General features: G+C 39.0%; 1 protein-coding gene across 1 annotated transcript in view; it reads left to right on the top strand.

Moving 5' to 3' along the window:
• The window catches only part of LOC125459947 (uncharacterized), a 218,389-nt gene extending 195,624 nt beyond the window's left edge, over positions 1 to 22,765 (top strand). Inside the window, exons 2-3 of the mRNA XM_059651533.1 lie at positions 19,731 to 22,641; positions 22,730 to 22,765. Of these exons, the coding sequence (XP_059507516.1) occupies positions 19,918 to 22,641; positions 22,730 to 22,765 (2,760 nt within the window). The 5' untranslated portion in view covers positions 19,731 to 19,917. The remainder of the gene's footprint in view (positions 1 to 19,730; positions 22,642 to 22,729) is intronic.
• Positions 22,766 to 24,691: the final 1,926 nt, after the last annotated feature.

The following is a 24,691-nucleotide window of genomic DNA, read 5'->3' on the forward strand; positions in this document are numbered from 1 at the left end:
CATCCAGCCTCACATTTTATTATCACTGACTTCAGTGTCTGCCACAAATTTTCACACCCTAACTACTGACTCCATCCCTCCCCTTGGCAACTCTATGAGGCTGTACCAGACTGTTTTTAACTTTGGTATTATATTTGAACTCAAGATCTGCTTCTGAGCATAAATCTGCACCTACACTAAGATTGCTTATTTCCAACATACAACATTGCAGATGTGACTTGTTTCAGTGCATCCAGTGCTAAAAACCTCCATAAGCTTTTGCTATCTCTTAACTTAAATATTCCAATGAACTCCTGATACATTTCTCACTTTTAAACATCTGTAAACTTATGATCATCCAAAATGTTGATAGCTGTGTCCGACTTGCACTTAGTTCCAATTAGTCATTACCCAGTGCCCACTGACCTCATGGCTCCCAGTTAAGCAATGCACTAATTTAAATACTCTGATCTCTGTTTTCAAATCCCTCCCTGGTCTCTCCCCTATCCAAGACTATAAATTATTTAAGCCACATAACCCTTCGAGATATCTGCCCTTCTCAAATTCAGGTTTTTAGAGACTCCAGGGTTCTCATCACTCCATCAGGAGCACCTTCTACTAAGTCTCTGAGTTCTGGAATGCTCTTCCTAATCCTCTTCACCTCTCTGACATATTTTCTCCTTGAAGATGTTTCTTAAAACGCATCTCTTTGGCCAAGCTTTTGTTATCAATCCTAATGTCTCCTCATGAGATTCGGTGTCAAATGTTGTTTGATAATATTCTTTGAAAAGCCTTGGGATGCTTTACTATGTTAAAAACACTGTATTGGTACAAGTTATTTTTGTTGCATGACCTGACGGTTGTGGTGTAGTTAAGACCATTTTTGTTTTCTCCCCATTAACTTATCTTCTATGTTAGGCAATCTCAATTTTTTTGTGTTATTTTTAAAAACTGATTTGATAGTTTGTGCTTTTCATTTCCTGGCTAGCTGTCCATGAAAATTCTTTAATGATGTGATTGCCTACTTGAGCAGCTTGATTAAATCACTACAGCTTGATTCTGCAAATTCCCATGATCTACACTACAATTAATTGAAGGCCAAGAAAGTTAAGGTTCTTCGTATACAGATAGATCTCTCTTTTAAAAAAAATTTCTTTGATGTCAATAGTAGGCAACCTTTCTTCCTAATGTGAAAAACAGAACCAGGAGTAGGCCACTTCTCTCTTGAATCTGCTGTACCATTCAATATGACCAGAGCTGCTCATTGCCAATCTCCAGTTTCTTATATATTCCCTGTGTTCCTTGTTTCCATGAGAGGATAGAAATCTTTTTACGTCAGCCTTAAATAAATTCGTTAATGTAGCATACACAACCTTCTGGGGTACAGCACTCAAAAGATTCACAAACTTTTTGAGTGAAAAGCTTTCTCCTCATACAAGTCCTAAATGATTGACCTCATATCCTGAAACTGGATCCCAAGACTCATGTCCCAAGACATGTTCTAGACTCCCCAGCTAAGGGACACAATCTAATGTCTTGTCTGTTTTAATGAGATCATTTCTGATTCATCTAAAGTCTGGAGAGTACAGGCTCAATTTACTGAGCTTCTTGGGATAAACCTCCCTTCCCTAAGTATGAGATCAAAACATACTTCAGTTTAGCCTCCTCAAAGTCCTGCACAATCATAGCAATGTTTCATTATTTTTGTACTGCAATGCATTTGCATTAATGGCCAAAATGCTGTTCACTTTTCCAATTGTTTGCTGTATTTGCTTGCTAACTTCCTGTATTCCTCTTTCAAATATGTGAAAGTCCAAAGCCCCTGAACATCAACATTTAACAAGGTTTTGGTTCTCTATTCATAACACTAAAGTGAATAACGTCATACTTGCCTAAATTACACTCTATCTACCTCTTTGCTGTCCACTCACTTGTATACAACATTTATAGCTTCACTGGTCCTCCTCACTGCTCAGATGCACAGATAGCTTTGTACAGACAGCAAATAGGTACATTACTCTTAGTCTTTTCATCTAAGTCACTGCAACTTGCTACAGAATTAAAACACACTAATCCTTTTGGCACATACAATTACGGGACTGCTAATTTGAAAATATCTGCTTGTTCCTGCTCTGCCCTTCTGAACCATTAAACAATCCTCATTGTATGCTCATAAGTGACCCTTAAATTCCATGAACTATTGTGTACTAACGTTTTTTTTTGTGTGGCGCCTCAACAAATTCAATTTTGAGATCTTGATATGCAATATTTACTGATTTCCATTTATCTATACTACTAGTGACACCTTCAAAAATCTCTAATAAATTTGTAAAATGATTTTTTTTTTGATAAAACCACAGTGATATTTTTCTGATCATACTGTGAGTTCCAAGATGCATAGTTAAGTAATCATTAACAACAGATTCCAGAATTTCCAGATAATTGATATTGGTCTAACTGGCATGCAGTTCGACATTTTCTCAAGCCCTCCTTTCTGAGATAATGGTGTCAGATTTGCTAATTTTCAATCAGCTGAGACCATTCAAAATTCCAAGGAATTTTGGAAAATCCTAACTAGTATTTTCGCTATCTCTACAGCTGTCTTTGACAATCCTGTGATACAGGCCATTTGTCATGCTGTAGTCTGAAAATTTCCTCAATGCTTTTTCTTTGGCAATATGAAATTATCTCAGATTACCCATACTTTTTAGCTTTTTAGGTGCCTTCTATTTGTGGAATGTCGGTTGTGTCTTCTACTTTGAAGACAGACACAAAATTTTTCTTCATTACCATGGTTTCCCTTGTAAAAGCCAGATGAACTGTTGGTGCTGTAAATCAGGAACAAAAACAGAAGTTGCTGGAAAAGCTGTATTCAGATCAGGCAGCATTTGTGAAGAAATAATCAGAGTTAATGTTTCGGGTCCTTTGACCCTTCCTCAGAATACTCTTGTCTCTGCCACTAAGGGACTGATATTTATTTTACCTGCTTGAGTCATTGTAAAAGCTTTGATAATCTTTCTATAGTCCTGGACAGCTTTGTCTCATATTCTATGTTTTCTCTTTTTGCTTACATTTTGATAGCTCTTCTCTGGTTAAAAACACTCCCAATGCTCACACATACCACTTTTCTGTAATATATTATAATCCTCTTCTTTGAATCCAAATAACCTTATCTTGCATAACAAGCTACAATTGAATCTTTCTTGCTGAGTTTTGTTTTTCTGCAGAGTATATTTTTGTTCAACATTTTTAGTTAATTCTTGAAGTATTTCTCACTTGATTTACCTCTGTACCTTCTTGCTTACTATAAAATCCAGACCATTATGTTAATGCAATTGCAATTTGTTTTCCTCACTTAAAAAAGCATTGTTGAGGAAGTGTAAAAAAGTTTGATTGCATCAGAACATGAAGAAGCAGGGAAAGTGTTCTATTTTCCACAGCATGAAACAAATTGATGGTCAGATGAAATCATCCTTTTTCAAATAAAATTAAAGTAAATATTTGATTATTATTTGAAGATTACTGAAACAGAGTATTCATTTAAATTGAAATTGATTTATCTTTTAATGTGGTACTTTTCAGTGCAAGTAATTTGTATAGGCATTTTATTCATAAAAAGTGATTGAGTGTGTTCAGAATGAATTGCAATTCCACCGATATGACTTTTGCAGAAAGAAGAAAAATATACATTATATACTTCTTGTGGAATCTCATCAAAAAGTCATTTACTTCATAAAAGTAACTGAATTTTGCATTACTTAGTTCTATTAAATCTCTGATAAAATAATCTTTAGAAGCAATGCACAAGGCATGTTATGACCTCCTCTCTCTACAAAGGAAGCATTTCATTTCAGCTCTGTGCTCATGAGGGGCACATTTAAAATGTGTATTAATTCTTTTTGCAACATGTTGGAAATTAGGAAGTGGTTTGCTGTTTTCACAAATAGAACCAGCAATGACATTTCAATGAAAATTACAAAATGCTTGTTTGGGGCTTGCTTTTTTTTATCTGAACGTATTGCAACCAATGGTTATTCTTATGCCCAACAGTTACATTCTACAGAATATTTGGTTAATTTATTGTCATTTAGATTAGTGGGACTGCACTCAGCTGGTTCAATTCCAGTCTATCCAGTAATAACTGCAATGGTTTCTTTTCCCATGTCTGTACTGTTATCTTGGTAGCTTGCTAAATTGCCACTTTAGGCTGCAGCGATTTTAGTAAGTTTTTTTGTTTCAGTTGGGTAGTCTTCCAAAATTCATGTACTTCACTTGAGTTTACTAATTTAAGGACTCCTTTGATCATGAGTTTGCTGATATTTTACCTAATAAGGTATGTACAATTGAGATTATAATCAAATGGCTCTGTTGTGGTACAGTTTCATTCCTATGTTTGCAGAGATAAATTGGTTTAGATAAAAAGTAAAGGGCAAAAACTTTTAGATCATTCACTAAACTCCCTTCAGAATGAGCCAAAAGGCCAAAATCAATTTAACCATATGTTTGCTTTAAATGAAACATTTTCTTTTCCAGTATTTTTATTTCTATTATTTTTGTTCTAGACATCTTTATGAACTATATATGTCATAATACATCATTATTAATGCTTCTTCAAAAACAATCCAAAGTAAAGGCACTCTGGTACAGTGGTTGTAAATGTTTACTTAAACGTGACAAATGAGCGTTACTATAATTTTTATGATGCTACTTTTAGTCTGTGAAAGTATTTCACTACATAATAATCATCAAGAATTCTGTTCTTTGTTGAATTACTCCAAACAATATTAATTGAACATATTTCCCAATTCCGGACGTTAGGATCAAAAATTTCAGTACTGTGACTATCTTGGTAAAAACATGGTTGTCACACTGCAGTACATGTTGCATTGCACTTTACTTGAATGTATATGAGTCATTTTCTTCACACTGTCTTTCTGAATTTTAGGAACTGTGCAGTTGGGGTAATGAATGTGATCTTGACATGTTGAACATCTGGAATTTTGATTGCCATAACTTTAGGAGTTGGATTGTCCAAAAGTAGCAGTTCTTAAAGATCATTCCTAAAGTGGCTTCGTGCTGTAGTAGTGGTGGATGTGTGTGGGGAGGAGGGGGGCTAGGGTAATGATTGAATGCAGACACGTTAAGAGAATTGCACTATTCATTGGCATTGGCGCGGAAGTGTAACTTTATAAAATGTTGACTAACTTCCAATATGGAGCAGGCAGAGTGCAGACAAAGAGAGTAAATACTCTTTCACCTGCGCCTCAAACTTGGCAGCAGGTGTGCAAGAAATTTGCTATCCTGTGTTTGGTTGCCAAGGTAAATGTGGAAATGTGTGGCTTGATTTTATGATCTTAAATACACTCTAATGCACTTCACTCTAAATTTAGTGTTCCAGATAGAGCACGCAGGACAGTTTGCGTTATGGCCTGTGTTCTCAACAAACTGTCATTGAATCATATCCAGTGCCCAGAAAATGTGGCATGCAACAAGCATCGATTGCATTGCTAACAGAAGGTGACAAGGTGCTGCACGTTCACACAATCAAATAAGGTGGTCTGGTCAAACAGATGGCACAGACCTTTCCCAAGTTCCACTATATTCCTTTTATATCTCTAGGTTCTTCTTCCTCAGGTAATCAGCAACCTCAGAGCTGCCTGAGAGTCTGCTGTCACACAAATTGCCAAGCTTCTCAAAGGATTTTCCCAGAGCAGGGAATTACAGGAGCTGGCACAGATGCTGTCTCTGAATGTAACCTCATATCCATAAAAGCATCTTCCTCCCACTCCAAACCACTTGGAAGGAGAAACCCTTTGGTATGCAAAGATGCAGTTTTGAAAAAGAAGCAAATTGAGCAAAATACACAGCACACAATACTACATATTTTATGATTCATAAACTTCAATTTCATTAATACTATAAAACATCAAAAAATTAATTTGAAATGGTACAAAATATGATTATGCGCACAAATGCCATTACATCCTTGATTGTTAATACTAGGCAATGGCTAATAGCAGAACAATGAATGTGATGACTTCTGTGGACATACCATCTTCACATTCATAAAGTGGAAAGTATCTACACAGTGAGGTCCAATTGGCATGAGTGCTACCAATAGTTCCATACACATTAGAGAGTCAACAAAATTGTCTTTTCCATTCCGACATGCTTCCAATTCGAAAACAAATGAACTGACTAGCTCTGGCAAACAAAACAACTGCAAAACAGTATCCATGTGAATATAATTATGCTGTACAAGTACAGCGATTTGGCAAGATATTGTTTGAAAACATGTAACGATGCACAAAGTTTAAGGTTAGCTGTCATGTTTTATTTATTATCATGGAATTGATTTCTGGATCTCTTTACCATAATATGTTGATTTGTTCATGGGATGTGGATTTCACTGGCTGGGTTAGCATTTCTTGAGCTTTGAGCCTTGCAGTCTTTGAAGTAGAGGAACACTCAGTTCTGGTAAGAAGGCAATTCCAGGATGTTGACCCAACAACACTGAAGAGATGGTAATATAGTTCCCAGTGAGGATGATGTTTGGCTTTAAGTGAAACTTGGAGATGGTAGTAATCCTATTTGTGTCGGCCTTAAACTTCCAGATGAAGGGCATATGTTTGCAAAATGCTACTGGAGAAGGTAAACGGAATGAATGCTGGATGTGGTGGTTGGGATGCCAGTCAAATGGGTTGTTTTGTCCTAGATGGTGTCAAGCTTCCTGAGTGTTGTTGGAGCTGTACACATCTGAGGCAAGTGGGGAGTATTCCATCACACTCCTGACCTTTGCCTTGTAGAGAGTAGATGGGCATGGGGAAGACTGGAGATGAGCTATTCTGACATAATTCTTATCCTCTCACCTGCTCACAAAGGTACAGTATTTATCTGGCTAGTCCAGCTCTAATTGTGGTCTATGGTAAACTCCAAGATGTTGATTATAAGGAACTCAGCATTAGTAGTACCATTAAATATCAAGGGGTGGAGGTTAGATTTGCTGTTATCATGGATGGTCATTCCTCATTCCTTGTTACATATCAGCCCAAGCCTGGATATTGTCCAGGTTTTGCTTCATGTGGACACAGACTGCTTAAGTTCACGTTGCCTTCATTGTTACCATGTCTTGAATTGTATAGTACAGACTGTCAGAGATATACAAGAATTGTATTGCAAATTTATCATTTAACATTAGCTTCAGTTTCCATGTTTTCCTTCTGAGCCAGAAGTCAATGCCTCATTGAGGAAGAACTCAACTTTTTATCCTTTGCTGGAAGGCTGCTCTCCCTTACACCAAGCAAGATGGCTATTATCCTTAATCTCACCTCTGCCAATTGGCCTAACTGGGAGAGGAGAAGCTCACAGACAATAAGCAGCGGGAAGGTAGATATAATTGCAGTGGCTTCAAGTGGATCCATCAGGAAATAGGTTATGTCCACGGTGAGTCTCTTGTTGAACACCAGGTTCTCCACCCACTCCACCCTCAAAAGTAAAACAGCCTTTCTTATGTTTCAGTGCTAGAAACAATGGTTGAGAGCCCAGCTGTTTCATGCATATCACCATGATTATGTTGAGTGGGAATGGCACCTGACCTTGCAACCTTTTTGTAAGCATGCTACATGGTGACGGGGCCTAGAAAACCAGGGGCAGAGGTGTAGGAATCAGAAGTCCTGAAGCCAAATGCATTTTCTTATACATATATCACAAAATATTTCACAGAGACAGTGCAACAACAGCAATAAAAGCAGAAGGCAGGGAAAAACATGGGCTGGGTTAAATCAAAATGGTGTGCAGGGAGAGATAAATGATTCTAGCTCCTGTGATTCTCATCTTTTGTTGAAAGCCTCGAGGCTCTTAGTGGACAACACATGCTCCATCTTCAGGGACACCTGGGCACAAATGTAGCCACGGAAAAGGGGCAGGCAGTCACAAATTACAATCGCCTCCACAGACCGCTGCCTGGACCTGTTGATGGCTGGGCCCAGGAGCAGGCCCATGGAGAGGTCCTGCAACCTGCCCACACACCACCTCATCAAGTGCCCAAAGAACAGGAGCGTGGGGCTGAAGGGCACGCAAAAGAACAGAAAGGTTTTTGAAGTAACTAAAACAGGATGCAACTGCCCACAACCAACATATCAATAGCCCACAGCCTCCAATAAATAGTTGGGTTGGGAGTCTGTCAGCCATCTTAATATACGGTTTACAGGACTGCTACCTGCAATGCCTTCCATCTTAGACTCCTGATGGAAAGTGGGAAACTCGAGAATAGAGAGGTCTCCCTGGGGCAAGAACACAGCTCTTATATTTTTCCTTTTTTGGTTTTTGTTTTCTTTATCTCCTTTTTATATCAGGAAGTCTGTTCCCACCACCAAAAAAACCCATGGCAACTTTCAGCTATTAACCACCAACGTTAAGTCATCCATGTTTTTATCGATTCAATTTACATGCAGCTCTCACGAATCGCAATGCCATCGCAGTAAAGGGGAAGGATAGGTAAGGAGAGAGGGAGAGGTCTACCTCAAAATGGAGATGGAAGGGACGTTATAATACTCTACCCATTGCAATACCCACCTTTCTCTAAAAGCATCACAAGAACCTATGAACACCATGTGTTCCATCGCCAACTACACTCGAGCTTGAATGTAGCTACAGAACAGGGGCAGGCAATCAGAAACTATGATGCCGCTCATTCCCTGTTGCCTGTACCTGTGAATGGCAAAGTTGACTTTACCCAGGAGGAGATCCATTGGCTTGCCCACACCCTCTGCACTGGAGGTCCTAAGATCAATTGTACGGGGCTGAAGTGCAAATACAAGCACACAGAAGATTGAGAAGAATTCAGCTGTTAGATACAAATTTCAACGCATCACCTGCTCATCAACTCTGAAATCTAAGGTTTTGCAAGTGGTGCTGTCCATTGTGAAATCATCAATGAACATCCCCCTTTTGATTTGACACCAAGATCTGGATAATAACCAGGCTTGGGCTGACAAGGCAAGTAACATTCATGCCACACAAATGTCAGGCAATGACCATCACCGGTAAGAGTCAATCTAACCACCATCCCTTAACATTAAATGGTGTAACTATCATCAAATCCACCACTATCAACATCCTGGGAGTTATCACTGATCAGAAACTCAGCTGGACTCACCACATAAATGCAATCGCTACAAGAACAGGTCAGAGGCTAGAAATACTGCAGCAAGTAATTCTCCTCCTGACTTTTCAAAGCCTGTCCACCATTTACAAGGTACCAGTCAGGAATGTGACAGAATACCCCCCACTTGCCTAGATGAATGCAGTCCAAACAGCACTAAAGAAGTTTGACACCATCCAGGTCAAAGCAGCCTATTTGATTGGCACAAAATCCACAAGCATCCGCTCACTCCACCATTGATGCTCATTTGTAGCAATGTGTACTATCTACTATTTCTGCACTGCAGAAATTCACCAAAGATCCAGGGATAGCGCCTTCCAAACCCAGAAACACTGCCATCTAGAAGGACAAGGGCAGCAGATACATGGGAACACCAGACCTTCAAGTTCCCTTCCAAGCCACTCACCATTCTGTCTTGGAAATATTTCGCTGTTCCTTTGACATCACTGGGTCAAAATCCCAGAATTCTCTCCCTAAAGACTGTGGGCCAACCCACAGCAGGTGGAATGCGGCAGTTCAAAAAGGCAACTCACCACCAGCTTCTCAAGGGCAGTCGGGGATGGGTGATAAACGCTGGCCCAACCAGTAACACCCACATCAATCAAATACGTTTTTAAAAACTTTATGATTGAGGTTTGCTAGGCTATTTCAGAGGGTAGTTAAGAGCCAACTACATTACTGTGGGTCATGTGCAGGCACGACTGCCTTCCCTAAATGGCATTAGGGTCTATAGTAGTCTCCTTCAGGATTGATAAAGGTAATTTTCATCCTTGTTTTCAGGCTGTCAGGTTAGGATTCCTGAGCAATTTTCAGGTATCAACGGATGGTGTATGATTACCTCCGACTTATAAATACAAAGAAGAATGACAAGATTTCCTATTTTCCCTCACTTATCCTTAATAGCTAACTGCCTGTGATGGAATTGCAGTACTATAGAATGAGACCAGGCTATGAAAATGGCTCAGTCCTGCTCAAAGGACATAAGGTGGACAGTCAGATGTCATCATCCAACTACTATGTAAAAACCTTAAAATCTGCTCATTGTCTCCAATTGCAAGGAATTTCAGATATAATTCAGATTTATAGCACAAGGACAGGTCTTAGCCACCTGTCTGTTGGGGTATTCATCTGACCTTGCTCCTGTTCTCCATAACCTGAAATTCCAAGGGGATACTAATACAATAGCTCGGTTACAATTATCCTTGCTAAAATAAGCAAATCTTGCTGATGAAACATTCTTAAGGTGAATGTGTTCGATTACTATCCCATAAAGCAGGTAAATAAACACCTTTCACTTTTGATAAAATAAACACTATAGGTACAGCCAGTATTTCAGAAAACCTGAGTCCCCGTAAAAGCCAAGAATAACTAAAAGGAATAAAAACATTTTCAGCATTCATTTAGGTGAGTGATGGCTGTGCTATTTAGGCATATCTGGCATGACAGGAGACAGAAGCTTAATTAGTCTACTTATATAATTGGTCTTGTGAACAACAGATGCACAGGCCAGAAGCCATTTGGGGAACAATTTAATATACAGTGAACATGACATTGTCATGGCCTCAGATCAAAATGCCTATAATTGGTATCGAAAGTGTACTACAAACATTAAAAACTTCTTTATATGCATTTCCAACTTTTCTGTTAATGAACAGCAATGAATTAAAAATATACTTATTCAACGGATATTTATGAATGAACAACTCAATTTTTACATGTTTATGCAACACATTATTGATGAATTCATGAAGTTACTAACAACTTCAGCTGGATGTAGTCAATGTTCTTGTAGTGATGTCAGATAATTCATGCTTTTCAGTATAATTAAGATAAAGCAAATTGGTCAGCCACTAAAATTATTAAGAACTAAATTTGTCCGATATTAAGTGTGATATGCTATAGCATTTTCACAACATATATCTAGTTTAACTTCTCACTGTTTTAACTATCAAGAAGACTTAAGGTTGAAATGCAAGAAATAGAATGAGATCTGTTTATTCTGTATCCTAAAACATGTATAAAATGCTAAACACTCAAATGATTTCAGTGATCTTAAACAGAACATATCATTAATTCTATTATTTATAAAAATGCAAGTGAGATTTTGTCCATATTAGCCAGTTCTTTCTTTGGGAGTTTGCAAAATGTGAAGCATCAACAAAGCTTAGTTACTTCAATTATTGTGGATATATCATAAAAATATCTTCTGTAAGTAAAGGAAAACGTTGAACTAACTAGTGTCCTGTGTTAGCAGTTATTCATTTATGTCCAATCTCTTTTTGTTTTATCATTATAAGTGCAGTTGTGCAGTTGAGGCTTAGTTGACTTCTGTTTACCTGTCCGGTATTAAAAGAGAGTGTATCACTTATTCCATAGTGGGATTGCTACTCCACAAAACCAGAGGTATGGACAAAAGCAGGCTACAAATGAATTTCTAAACACTTAAACTGTTAAACCTAAATGATGAATTTATTCATTGTAGAAAAAAAAAACCCTAAACGACACAATCACCACTTCAAAAATGAACGCGTGAAAATGTCAGGGGTTGAAGTCCAAACAAACAGTGAACCAGTTTAAACATCCTGAAACTAGGATTGAATCTTATTGCAAAGTCATATTAAAACTTCATTACTGTTGGCAATTGTAGTTTTAAAATTGTTTTCTGTTGTCAATTATTCAGATCTAATGTGAAATACATCTATAATTTACAAACAAAACATCAATTAATTTGGTTGCAGATTTTTACATTATGAAATATATATTTCAGTCACTGAATGTCCATCTTGTGGTTTGCTTGTTTAAAAAAAAGGCAGCTTGCTCACCTTGGTTATTAAATGCATCTAGTTTAGATATTCACTCTATGCTCTTATCACATTCACACCTCAGCCTGAATTTACATGAAGCTGGAATAGCTCTGCATCCTAACTAAAATGGTGCAGGAGACTCAAATGTAGCTATTCATTTCCTGCACTTGGCACCCATCATTTGCACCAGATGGGGAAATAAGGACAAGTCACACTTCAGACATCTGTTGCTCATTGAGGAACACGCACATTTAAAAGTGCCTTCAAACAGTTGAAATTCTATTATTGGAATGTCTCAGACACAATGTATGGGAATTTAGACATTTGAGAGAAATACCTAAATTTGCTGGAATTATTTGGAATGATAGGGAACATTTGGAGTGAAGTGTTGCAAGGTGGTGGCGGAGGAGGATGCTCCAGCTGGAGCTCATCCACTCTTCCCGTTCTTCTTCTTCTTTGCCTTCCTCTTGGTGCTTTTTCTTTCTTCTTCTCTCATGGCCTCTGATGACTGCTGGCCTGCAGCGAGCAATGATTCCCGGCCTGCGGTGATGGCTCTTGACATAGTGCAGTCGCCTCATGGCGTGGCATCCTCCCACTCAGCACAGTGGTCTCCTGTTGTGGAATGCTGTCCTCCTGGTCTGGCTTAGTGGCCTCTGGCATGGCACGGTGACATGTCGCATCAGCCACCTGGCGTAGCGTGGCAACCTTCTGACCTGGCACAGCAGCCTCCTCCCATAATGGCTTCCCAGCATGGCGTGGTGACCTTCCAGCCTCTCAGCGTGGTGTGTTGCTGGCACAGTCTACAGCCAGGACCGAATGTGGATTGGAAGTTTGGAGCCAGTGTTGGTCTATTGTATTGAACTTTTACTTTGGCAACGCTGGACATTTCATATATTGTCTAAAATCTTGTACAGTTGGTTCTTATATAATGCATGTTTCTTCAATGCAAATTGGCTATAATGTGATTGAAGAATAGGAGAATGCTTTTTGTAAAATGTGAATTTTCTCTACCTGTGTTGGCTATAACGTGATTCCATCTCCATACTTTAAGATGGGGATGCAATCACGTTATAGCCAACACAGGTAGGGAAACTTCGCATTTCACAAATTTTACAAAATTGCGGTTATTGCGCAATTTTCTATAGCGCAAGGTCACAACTATCACATTGTATCAGAACCAACTGCAACTAAAGAGGCTGTGCCTACGTACTTTTGTATCTAATTGGGAGGTATAATTAGCACATATAAACCTTTCACGGTACGCATTGAGTATATGCGACAATAAAGGCTATTCTATTCTAAGTGGTAAGGTACCCTAAAGTAAGAAATAAGGTGCCCTTTAGGAGAGGTAAGGTACCCTTATGAAAGATGCATGGTGACTTTTGGGATAGGCCAAGTACCTTTCTGTGGTAGATAATTGTAGATTGTGAAACTGTGTAACAAGTAGATACTGTCAATCAAACTGTCAAGCTATCAAGCCTTTTAAGTTTTCTTGAAAAATAAAACAACATGCTATGGCTATTTGCAATTTTATCAGCTGTCTGTTTACATAAACTGGAATCTTTAATTGTAAAATTAATTCTGCAAGACTGATTTTTCAACATATGATTATCACAGAGGGATCTCCAACTAGTTATAAAGACTTCGTCGGGGTCTATAAATACAAATGTGTTTTTTCAATAGGGATTAAATATGTCATGGAAGAGTTTACCTTCTATAAGAGATTTAGCAATTGAAGCAACTTAAATGCAATGAATGAGTTATCATGAAGTTTTGTGTTTAAATACTGAAGGTTACAAAGAATCTTAAAACTTTATTTCATCTCACCTCAACTCCTGAGGTCTGCCCATGGTGGAGTTGGCTTGGGGGCTATTTTGCAAAGATGGAGCAGTACGTGTTAGAATGAGTTGGTACTAAGTTGGCAAAGAAGCTATTAAAAGCTATAAGTGGGACAGAGGGGCAGAGGTTGACATAGAAGGTATGAGGGAAGATGCAGAGGGCATGAGTTGGCATGAATGAAACATAGAAATTGTGTAATAAGGATGAGAAGGTTTTTTTTAATTTTCTAGTTTTTATTGTAGCTGCGACAAAGAACACTGAGGTGACCCTTTTAACCAGGCCACTGCATTGACACACTGGCTGTTTCCAAACTCTTTCTGGGGTGGAAGACCACGCATCAGTTGTCACCAAACCCCCCAGACAAAGGTTCAAAAATCCGGGCACATTGGGAAATTTGGTAATTTCCCAAACCTGCACTTTTGATTCAAGAGCGAAAATGTAGCCTGTAGCATCTGAATAATGAGAGCATGTATACTGCTATTTTTGAGGTATCTGTTAACTGAACTTAGGTTTTTCTTTGCACCTGACTAAAGCCAAAGGAAAGTATCTGAAGAATATCTGTGTTTGAGGATATGTTCATACTCCATAAACTTTGGAAAAATTCAGTGAAGTGTGGAATCCTGTCTATTGTGATGTAACAAATGATGGACTGTTTTCATGCATCTTTGAGTTAAATTCTCAAAAGATTAGGAACTTATGACTGTCATATATTGTAAGTATTCTTCCATGCAAATTTATTGTTAGATTCAGCTGGAGGATTACTTTAAATAAAAACACTACCTGTTGTGATACCTAATTGATAAACTTCTTCAGAAAAGGCTTGTGTTTGATCATTAATAGAAGTGGTTAAGCAAAAAGCACTGAATCAAAAAAAACTGCAGTTTTTAGGTAAGTAATTAATTCAAAATGAATTTACCATTCAAATTCATAAGTTTCCAAAGTATCCACATGGACTGTGTTTCATTTTCACACAATCTTGCACAAGTCTGAGAGATGATTGTGATCTTACAAACATTGTGTTGTTGATTAGTATATATGGATAGTATGTTAAGGTTTAGATATGTAGAATTCAAAAGTTTTGATAAAACGAAGTGGCACATTTTATGGGAGCATGAAAAATGAAATGTTATTGGTTCCTTGTTAGATTAAGTGACAATGAACTCTTAAATTACTGGGTAAACAATAAGTTAATATGGATTTGAACTGATGCATTTTGAATGCAGCGTGTGTATAACAATGCATAGACCTCTGCCTCTGCTCAGTATATTTTAAATGGATTAACTCTGCCTCTGTATAAAATGTTTGCAGATAGTCCTAGATTTCTGAGCTCTTAAGCTTTGCTTGACATCAAAATGAGTTTGTGTTTTGTTTGGCGACGAGCAGAAATGACATGAGGCAACCTCCTCCAGGCAATCTCTCACAACAGAACATAGGAGTCAAATCAGTCATCGTATCATTCTTGTGAGCATGAGTGATTTTATAACTGAACTCTCAAATTTGACAATTCTCATTGATTGTCTGTTTCTTATTTTCTTAATGTCTAAATTTTCGTGTGTATGATGAGGGTCTCTGGCTTACAAAAAGTGGCACCCATCATTTTCTACAGGGGATTGGGGAGTATGTGATGGGGCAGATGTTACTTTATACAATCATGGTTCATAGAAACAGATAGGTGTGAAAAGGGCAGTGACTGTCAAACAAAACCAGTTTCATTAGGAATGGTAAAACATGACTCATAGCCTTTAGCTGAATGAAGAAAAGCTGTAAAGCTACTGGAGTTATTTGGAGAGATAGAGTATAAGTTTACCTCTTGGAAAGGTCAGGTATACCATTAGGCAAAGTAAGGCACCCTTAGGGAGAGGTCAGGTAACCTTTGGGATTGTCCAAAGTAGGTGTGCATCCATGAAAAGTGGTTAAACTTGATGGTAGGACAATCAGGCTGTAAATGCATTCAGATCCCATTGTAACTTTCGAGGTGTTTAAACCTCCTGCTTTTTAAATGTTTGTCTCAGGTATACCATTAGGCAAAGTAAGGCACCCTTAGGGAGAGGTCAGGTAACCTTTGGGATTGTCCAAAGTAGGTGTGCATCCATGAAAAGTGGTTAAACTTGATGGTAGGACAATCAGGCTGTAAATGCATTCAGATCCCATTCTAACTTTCGAGGTGTTTAAACCTCCTGCTTTTTAAATGTTTGTCTTTTGAACAGTCTGAAGCTCAAACAAAATAGAGCCTGTTATTTCAAATCAATCTTTCATCGTCACTGTACAGTACTTGTCAATTCATAGTTTGACAGCTCCAGTTGCTTGGAGATGATGGGGCTACAAATGTGAATACTTACTTCTATCAACGCTTTAGAATTTGAATGACATGTTTACAATCACAACGGATAAACTAGTTGAAAGGAATTAAATATTTTGAATGTGGTTTTCAGAAAGAGTATTTTTTTTATTCTTGTAAAGTCTGACTGCAATAGATACTTAGAATTTTATGCCTTAAGTGTTTTCATTGCAGGCTTGTCTTCAGCCAAATGTAATATGCATCAACATCCTTGGAAAAGAAGGAAGAGTTGGTAGTGAAGAATGTTCAGATGTATGTTATTTTTTCCCACAACTCCATCTCACCAACTATGATTTTGATGGCAATAGAAAGTGCTGACTTTTAAAATCCACGCAAGAAGTGCAGAAGCTAGGGGTGAGTGGGGTGGGGTGGGGTGGGAGGGTAGAGGTATGCTTCAGACATGTAATATAAATTGCACTGGAAACATAAAATCATGAACTTTTTATATAAATCAAGAGTAGCAATGAGAATGAGTTATTCATCATTTCAAATTATTGAATAAAATTGTGGCATATTTCTGGCTTTAAAAAACTGAATGTGTTTTGTAGGCTTTAAAAAAGTAAAACAAAAGTAGATTTAAACATGGCATACTAAATGAATTGGCTAATTAGCTAGTGAAAAATATTGCAGACTTACAGAGAAAAGGCAAGGTATGGGGCTTACCAACTAACTCAATGTTGGCGTGGACGCAAGGGGCCAAATTAACTCATTTCTACTATAACCATTCTATGATTTTTGTAAAACAAATATAATTTGTCTGTTCTCTATTTCTAGTTGTTGTCATCTCTGCAGTGTCCTGTAGGTGTCCTCATTTACATTCATAAACGTAACTATACCATTTTGAATGGGAGTTGCTTCAGAAAGTTCAATTAAGTTGTATGTATATGTGAATTTATTTTACATTTCCGTATTTCTTGCTGATCTTCTTACTGAGCCGTCTTCTCAAAGCAAAGAAATATGAAATCACTCCCTTCCTAAGGCAGGAGCAATTCTGCTTCATGACCAGCGACTGCAGAGAAGTCTGCTTGACCACAGTTTCAGTTTTCTCTTTCATTCTTTTTCTTTTTCCAATGCTTTTCCAGTCAAACCAGTTGAGATCAAAAACAAACGCTGGTGATCACTATAAAAATTAAACTACTTTTCAGTACAGTATTAGTCACTGCTGAACACGGGGAAGAAAAAAATTAAAAATAATCAATTATGCTTAAGCAGTTGAAACACAATTTCACTGCTAGCCAAACACCCCAAGTTTATTTTGTTGAAGTTATTTATACATAATACTTATTTAATCCAAAATTCTCATAATTTCAATAAGCCCACTGTGTTTTATTTGAAGAAGCACAGGTTAGGATCTTCTGAGGAATGGCAATTATTATCAGATTGTGGCTCTGTCTGAATTTTCCATGCCTCAACTCTGCTCTGTATTTCCTGCTGGGTCTTCTTATCCCGGCCTTATTAGAAATGCAAAACAATGCATCTGTTGGGGAACTAGTCATGATGTTGTAGAGTTAAAAGAAGGCAGGGACTGGTTACTGTATAATGGGTCTAATGATCCAAGATGAATATTAGTGAATGTGTGAGATGTCAAATGAGTGGATGGCTAGGTGGGTGCACTAACTGGTGTGGTAAGTAAGCCCCAGTGAGGTTTTGCATCCAACTGTACACTGTTATGTATGTATTCTGTGTCTCTAATGAACTCTGCACATGCTGTCACGCACTCACCAGCAGCAAAAGTACTTCACATTGCCGAGACATTTGTAGATTTCCACTGCCAGCAGCATATTTAAAGGCAACCTGTGCCAGGTCAAACACTGCCAATCAAGAACTGCCCTTCATCATGCAAATAGTGGGACAGAAATGAAAAAGAAAAGCTTCTGAGGGCACATGTATCATCAGAGAGGGGGATGGGGAGAGGATTCTGAATAAATAGGGAGAGATGGAGGCGGACTGAAGATGGGTAGAGGAGAAGATAGTTGGAGAGGAGAGTATGGGTGGGGAGGTAGGGAGGGGATAGGTCAGTCCGGGGAGGACAGACAGGTCAACAGGGTGGGATGAGCTTAGTAGGTAGGAAATGGAGGTGCGGCTTGAGGTGGGAGGAGGGGATAAGTCAGAGGAAGAACAGTTTAGGGCGAGCTGGGCTGGTTTTGGGATGCGGGGGGGGGGGGGGGAGGGGGGATTTACACCCCTCCAACCCCACCACACCCGGCACTTTCCCCTGCAACCGCAGGAAATGCTACACCTGCCCCCACACCACCTCCCTCACCCCCATCCCAGGCCCCAAGATGACTTTCCACATCAAGCAGATGTTCACTTGCACATCCGCCAATGTGGTATACTGCATCCGCTGTACCCGGTGTGGCTTCCCCTACATTGGAGAAACCAAGCGGAGGCTTGGGGACCGCTTTGCAGAACACCTCCGCTCGGTTCGCAATAAACAACAGCACCTCCCATCGCGAACCATTTCAACTCCCCCTCCCATTCTTTAGACAACATGTCCATCCTGGGCCTCCTGCAGTGCCATAATGATGCCACCTGAAGGTTGCAGGAACAGCAACTCATATTCCACTTGGGGACCTTGCAGCCCAATGGTATCAATGTGGATTTCACCAGCTTCCAAAACTCCCCTTCCCCCACTGCATCACAAAAGCAGCCCAGCTCGTCCCTGCCTCCCTAACCTGTTCTTCTCTCATCTATCCCCTCCTCCCACCTCAAGCCGCACCTCCATTTCCTACCTACTAACCTCATCCCGCCCCCTTGACCTGTCCGTCCTCCCCGGACTGACCTATCCCCTCCCCACCTCCCCACTCCACCAATCTTCTCCTCTACCCATCTTCGATCCGCCTCCCCCTCTCTCACTATTTATTTCAGAACCCTCTCCCCATCCCCCTTTTCCGATGAAGGGTCTAGGCCCTTTTGTGCTCCCAGGATGCTGCTTGGCCTGCTGTGCTCATCCAGCTCCACACTTTGTTATCTCGAGTTCTCCGGCATCTGCAGTTCCCATTATAGTCTCACCATCTTAAGATACAGAGATAGAGTTGGATGTTCATGTGGGAAGAACCTTGGCAAATTGCTGCAATATATTCTACAGATGGGTATAAATATACACAAGTGTAAAACTCAGAGAAACATGCCCAAGATACAATTTTTGTGGGGCATAATTATGTTTCAGACAAGTGTGTCTCAAAGTGGTGCAAACGATGAGAAAACTTACATGTGGCGATGTTTCTGCATACACCTTTTGCAGAGAAGTTGGACATGATTTTACGTCAAATAAACCAGGACAATGCTGCTCTCACAGTCACATAATGTTGAAGTGTGCATGCCCTTTAAAGACAAATAACAGTGTTTCGGCAATTCTGCTAAAATGTTTTTTTTCAGATTCCTAATTATCATGATATTTCATCATTGTGATCTTATGTTAGTTAATGGAACCTGACAAAAAATAATGACAGATTTTAATGTAGTGAGGCTGAGTCTTCAATGTATATCAGAGCAATTTTAGTGCTGAGAGATCAGTTTTACATTTGAATATTATTAACCATTTCAGCTGTAAACACTCAGTATATGTTTCATGTACTGAAATGCTACATGTTCTCTTCTTTTTCAGATGCATGTGACTGTAATGACAGAAGATATGGAGCTCAATCTTAAAAGCTATTTATCCCTACATATGAGTTTTAAAGTGATTCAGCCATATTTGGCTTACAGAATGTTACCATTTTAGAAGAATAACTGGCCATGCCTCTAAAAGAAGCTAGAGCCAATTAGTGCAGAGGTGCTGTGGTTTTGATATCATGACGGGAGACGCACAGCATGTTTATGCAATTAAAAATTCAGACGCTAAATCCAAACAGCAGCAAAAGGAGGATGTTTTTGAACATTTCAGTGAAAAAGATCCTGATAAACTAAACAGCAGTAACAATAGCATATCTGAAAGCTGCAAGACAGTGTTGAATAATACTTGTTTAAACAGTTCCCATCTCCACAAAAAGAACAAGGAAAGCCACAACCAGAGAGAGGCTGTGATTAGGCCACAGCAGGCTGGTAAAATTGACTTTAAGTCTCTTCAAAACAGACCAAAGTTTTCAGGTGAAAGAACATGGTCTTTATCCAGTGGTTCAAATGGTAAAAGTAGTCCACAATCACCTACCGGGAAAAACAAAGGAAGAGACAAAATTAAAAAGTATGGGAAAGGGCCTCCTCACCTTTATAAACTTAATATTGTTAACTCACGATCAAACCCTACCATTGGGATAGCATATCCACAACAAAAGGTTACATCAACAAGGAAGCTAGAAGGAAACAGAGAACATGTAACAGGAAGCTATCGTTTTAATGTGCCCAGGATACCAGAAAGAGAAGCAGAGCTCCATCAAGAAGACCTTAGCTACAGCCGACGTTTTCAGGAGGATTCTGCAAACCATACTTCCACAAGTTATACCTCACACACTACAGTGGTCACATGTCAGCATCAACCATTAAAAACACAATCACAGGTAAACAGTAATGTTTCCAGAGATAGTTCAAATTCCAATAGCCAAGTACCATGCCCAGAATTCCATGGAAACAGAAATAAATCAAATTTCTCACCTTTTTCAGTGGACTGGCATTGTCCAGACAGGACATTTCCATGTACTGTCTATGGAATGCCCTCTTTTAAACAAAGCACTTTTCCTGTAACTGCAGAAAGCAACAGATCTAATACACGGAGCTTTAGATCAATTCAGTTTCAGTATCCAATCCCACAGTTGCAGGAGACAGCTTCTGAACCATTCAATAATGAACACAACAGCCAAAGTCACTTTCAACAAGATTACTTAGATATCCCATTGCCTAACAGCCAAATAGCACATGGTGGGTTTATATTTCAGCTTTCAACTGATGGTCAACAGGAATCTTTAAGGAATGGTCGGTATGATACACCATCAGATGGGAGAAGCTACACACAGACTTCCCATCAGACAAAGTTTATGCATCCATCTATTCAAGGTACTCAACTTCAGTCACCTTTGTCTCATTACAAAGGAAGAACAGATCATCCAAGTGATATAAATGGTATTATATCTTCAACTGATGCTGTATCATCTTCAATTGATACTGTATCATCTTCTGCTGGTGCTATATCGACCTCTACTGGTGCTATATCGACCTCGACTGGTGCTATATCGACCTCGACTGGTGCTATTGAGCAAAGTCACAGCACTTTCCAAGAAAACCAAACAATTTGTACATCAGACACAGTCAATTTGCACAATAATGGTGTTGGATTTGTTTCTACAAATAAAAGGTGCTTATCTTTAAAGGGCAACCGAAACACTGAAAGACTGGTCACTCAAGGAAAAGCCCTGAGGAGAAATACAACCCATAGTTCTTTACCCCAAATGCACTTTCAGGATAAAATTTATGGTGGTTCTTCTAACTGCAGTGTTCCTGGTGGCTTAGTGCCTTTTGACAAGAACATTTCAAATAAAATCCACAGTCATCCCAGGGCATCACAAATTTGGGAAGGAAATAACAAGATGTTGCCGACAAAGGACCAAAGTTCTGCACCTTACTCTTCATCAGCTGCAAACCAATTTTCATATCCATGTCAATCTGTTACTAATTTATCATTTGCTGACCACAGGCAGCATGTCCCAAAAAATAGTATTTCCAGGTTTCCATGGCAGCAAATTCACCTTACATCTGTGCTGCCAAACCAAAATAGAATAGAACTTTCAAGACAACTCAGTAGCCAGCAGCTTGCTTTTACACCTGACAGCTCAGAGTGGCAAGAATGCAAAAAAATGCAGAAAAATGTACCTGTTTGTAATTCAGTAAATTTTCATCATAAGACCCATGCCCATAATGAAGAACTTCACAATGCTAGAAGTGATGGGAGCAGACAAAACCTGAACACAGCTTCTGCTTTTTCATTTCAGAACGGTCTAGTTAATTCTAACCCATCTCTATGTGAATCAGAAAATGCAAACACGTTCTGTGGTTTGAACCAACCAGCTGTACCAGCGCCTACAAGAGCTGGTAATCACACAGCATTATCAATATCAAAACTTAACTCAGCATCAGCCTCTCCATACCAGTCACCACCATCTTCACCTGTTCTCAATCCTGGATCTATTAGCACGTGCTCATCTCTTTCTCCAGTGTCTACTGTGTACAGTGCCAACAGTCCTCTGAACTCCAATTCAGAAGAAGGTCAGTTACCCACTGTAGCGACACTATCCAATCTCTATCATCAGCACCATCACACTAAAGATGGGAAGAACTTCAGTTCATCTGAGCAAATTAATGCTGACCTTTTGCAATGTGATCCACACAGAGCATTCACATTTTCTTCAGCTGATCATGCCAGGGTAACCAAAGATAATCATGTATTATACATCCAGGACAACTCATTGTCACAGCAGAATGCTGAGAGCAATCGATGCACAACTGCCTTTGATACTGAATCGCAGTCCTTCTTAGAGCAGCAGCTTTTAGCTAATTCACTCAGCAGTGCAAATCTTGACCAACTTGATGTACTTCTTACATGCAAACAGTGTGATCAAAATTTTAGCAATGTTGCTTCATTTCTTGATCACCGTCAATATTGTGGACTTCATTCAGCTTGTCACACAGAGCTGCATGAAATACCCAGAATAGTGGACAGTAGAAGGCTCCAAACAGAATCAATAAAAACAGCAGCACTTCATTCAATCCGTAGTGGAGTAGATCCACATCAGCCTTTACTTTGCTTAAGCAAGCCTTGTGACTTGCTATCAGACAGTGAAGCTGCAAGTGACCCAAAGGATGACCCATTTAAGTTTAACATTTTTACTGGAACAGGATCCAGTTCAATATCATTAACAGCTTCTGATTTAGAGATTGATGATGCAAAACTTGATAGTTTAATCAATGAAACTCTGAATGGTCTTGATTATCAATCTGATAATGCTGAAATTGACAGCAGTTTCATTGAAGCTTTTGCAGACGATGAGCTTTCTACAACAAAAAGCACAGTAAGTGGATCATCTTTCAAGACCAAAGACTGTGTAAAACTAGAAAACAAAATTAACACCGTGTCTACAGAAACAGAAGATAAACAGGCTGTACAAATGAAAATGATACACAATAATGGGATAGCGGATAGAACCATCCAGAAAAAGGAGAGAAACAAATATTCTAACAGGAAAAGTGAGGAAAAAGGTTCGGCGACAGTTCTTTCATCCCGGTCATACACCAAAAAGGTGGATAAGTTCCGTATTAAGAACTTCTCTCGCGAGGCTTCTTTTGATCCCTCCAAGTACAACAAAACTGGTGAAAAAGTCGGAAAACCAAGAGGAGGAAGGAAACTTAGTACTGATGCATCACTTCATCGCAGAATAAGAGAGGCTTTATCTCAGCCAGCACAAAGTCTGCGAAAGAATACAGAAAGAGACAAGCACAAAAGTAACTCTGACAATCCAGCCACCATTCACCCAATTCCTTTCAAAGTTGTTCCTTTGAATAGTAACTCCAGGTTATGTAGATCTGCTGTAAAGGATATTAAGAAAAGAAAATCAGGTAGCAGAACTTGGAGCAAGGAATTGATTCACAAGATTGTACAGCAGAAGAACAAGCTGCATAAGTTACACGTGAAAGCTAACAAGAAATTGCAGGTTCCGCAAATAACTGAGCAGTTGATTCAACCTCGACTCAAAAGTAATTTGGGAGAATATGACTATATTTCAGATTCAGACCAAGAAACAGAACCTCAACGCAGCAAATATCCAACTCCAAGCTTAAATCGACAGGCTCAATACAGCATTGCAAAGGAACATAAAAGCAAGTGTGGACAAGTTGAGGCCGAAGAATCCTGGAGATACATTAAAATCAGAAAAACCTCAGAATGTAGCATAGAAACAGAGGGTTACAATCAAAAAAAGGGATACAATGGCAGTAGGTTCAGAAGGAGAAGCAGCAGAGCTTATACTAGCAGTGACTGCAGCAACATCACTAGCAGTTTAAGTGAAAATACTAACAGCCCTAATAGCATTGAAAGAACAGACTCAGATAGTGCAGATAGTGAGAAAGGCAAAAATATTGTTGAAAATGAACAGTCAACTCTTATTTCCAGTACTAATCACACCATGCAATCCAAATTAAATGTAACAGTCACTTGTACAGGCAAAGCAGCAAAAGACAGTCTTATTAATGATTCAGCCCATTCAAGAGGTGCAAAGAAATTTGGTTCTGCAAAGTTTTTACTTTCAGGACCAAGATCTCATAGAACCAGACGTAGCTTGATGCATTTGGGTTATTGCAGTGAGTCACACACATCACAAAAGGGGGAGATGGAGGACCAGAACACAATAGGTTCTAACACAAATCATATGGAGCTTTGCTATGCTGCAAGCAGACCACAAACTGGCAAGTCCTTTGAAAAAAATGTTGGAATGACAAATACTGCTTCTTTAGCATCAAGTACTGAAGTATTTGATCAGAGGCTTATGGAAAATTTCTCTTCATGTGAAGACAATATTACTGAATATCCTAAAGCCAGTGCAAGTCAAAACAGTTCAATACAAATCACTGAAGCTACAGCAGACA

The sequence above is a fragment of the Stegostoma tigrinum genome, chromosome 16 (assembly GCF_030684315.1).
Source record: "Stegostoma tigrinum isolate sSteTig4 chromosome 16, sSteTig4.hap1, whole genome shotgun sequence".
Taxonomy (NCBI): domain Eukaryota; kingdom Metazoa; phylum Chordata; class Chondrichthyes; order Orectolobiformes; family Stegostomatidae; genus Stegostoma; species Stegostoma tigrinum.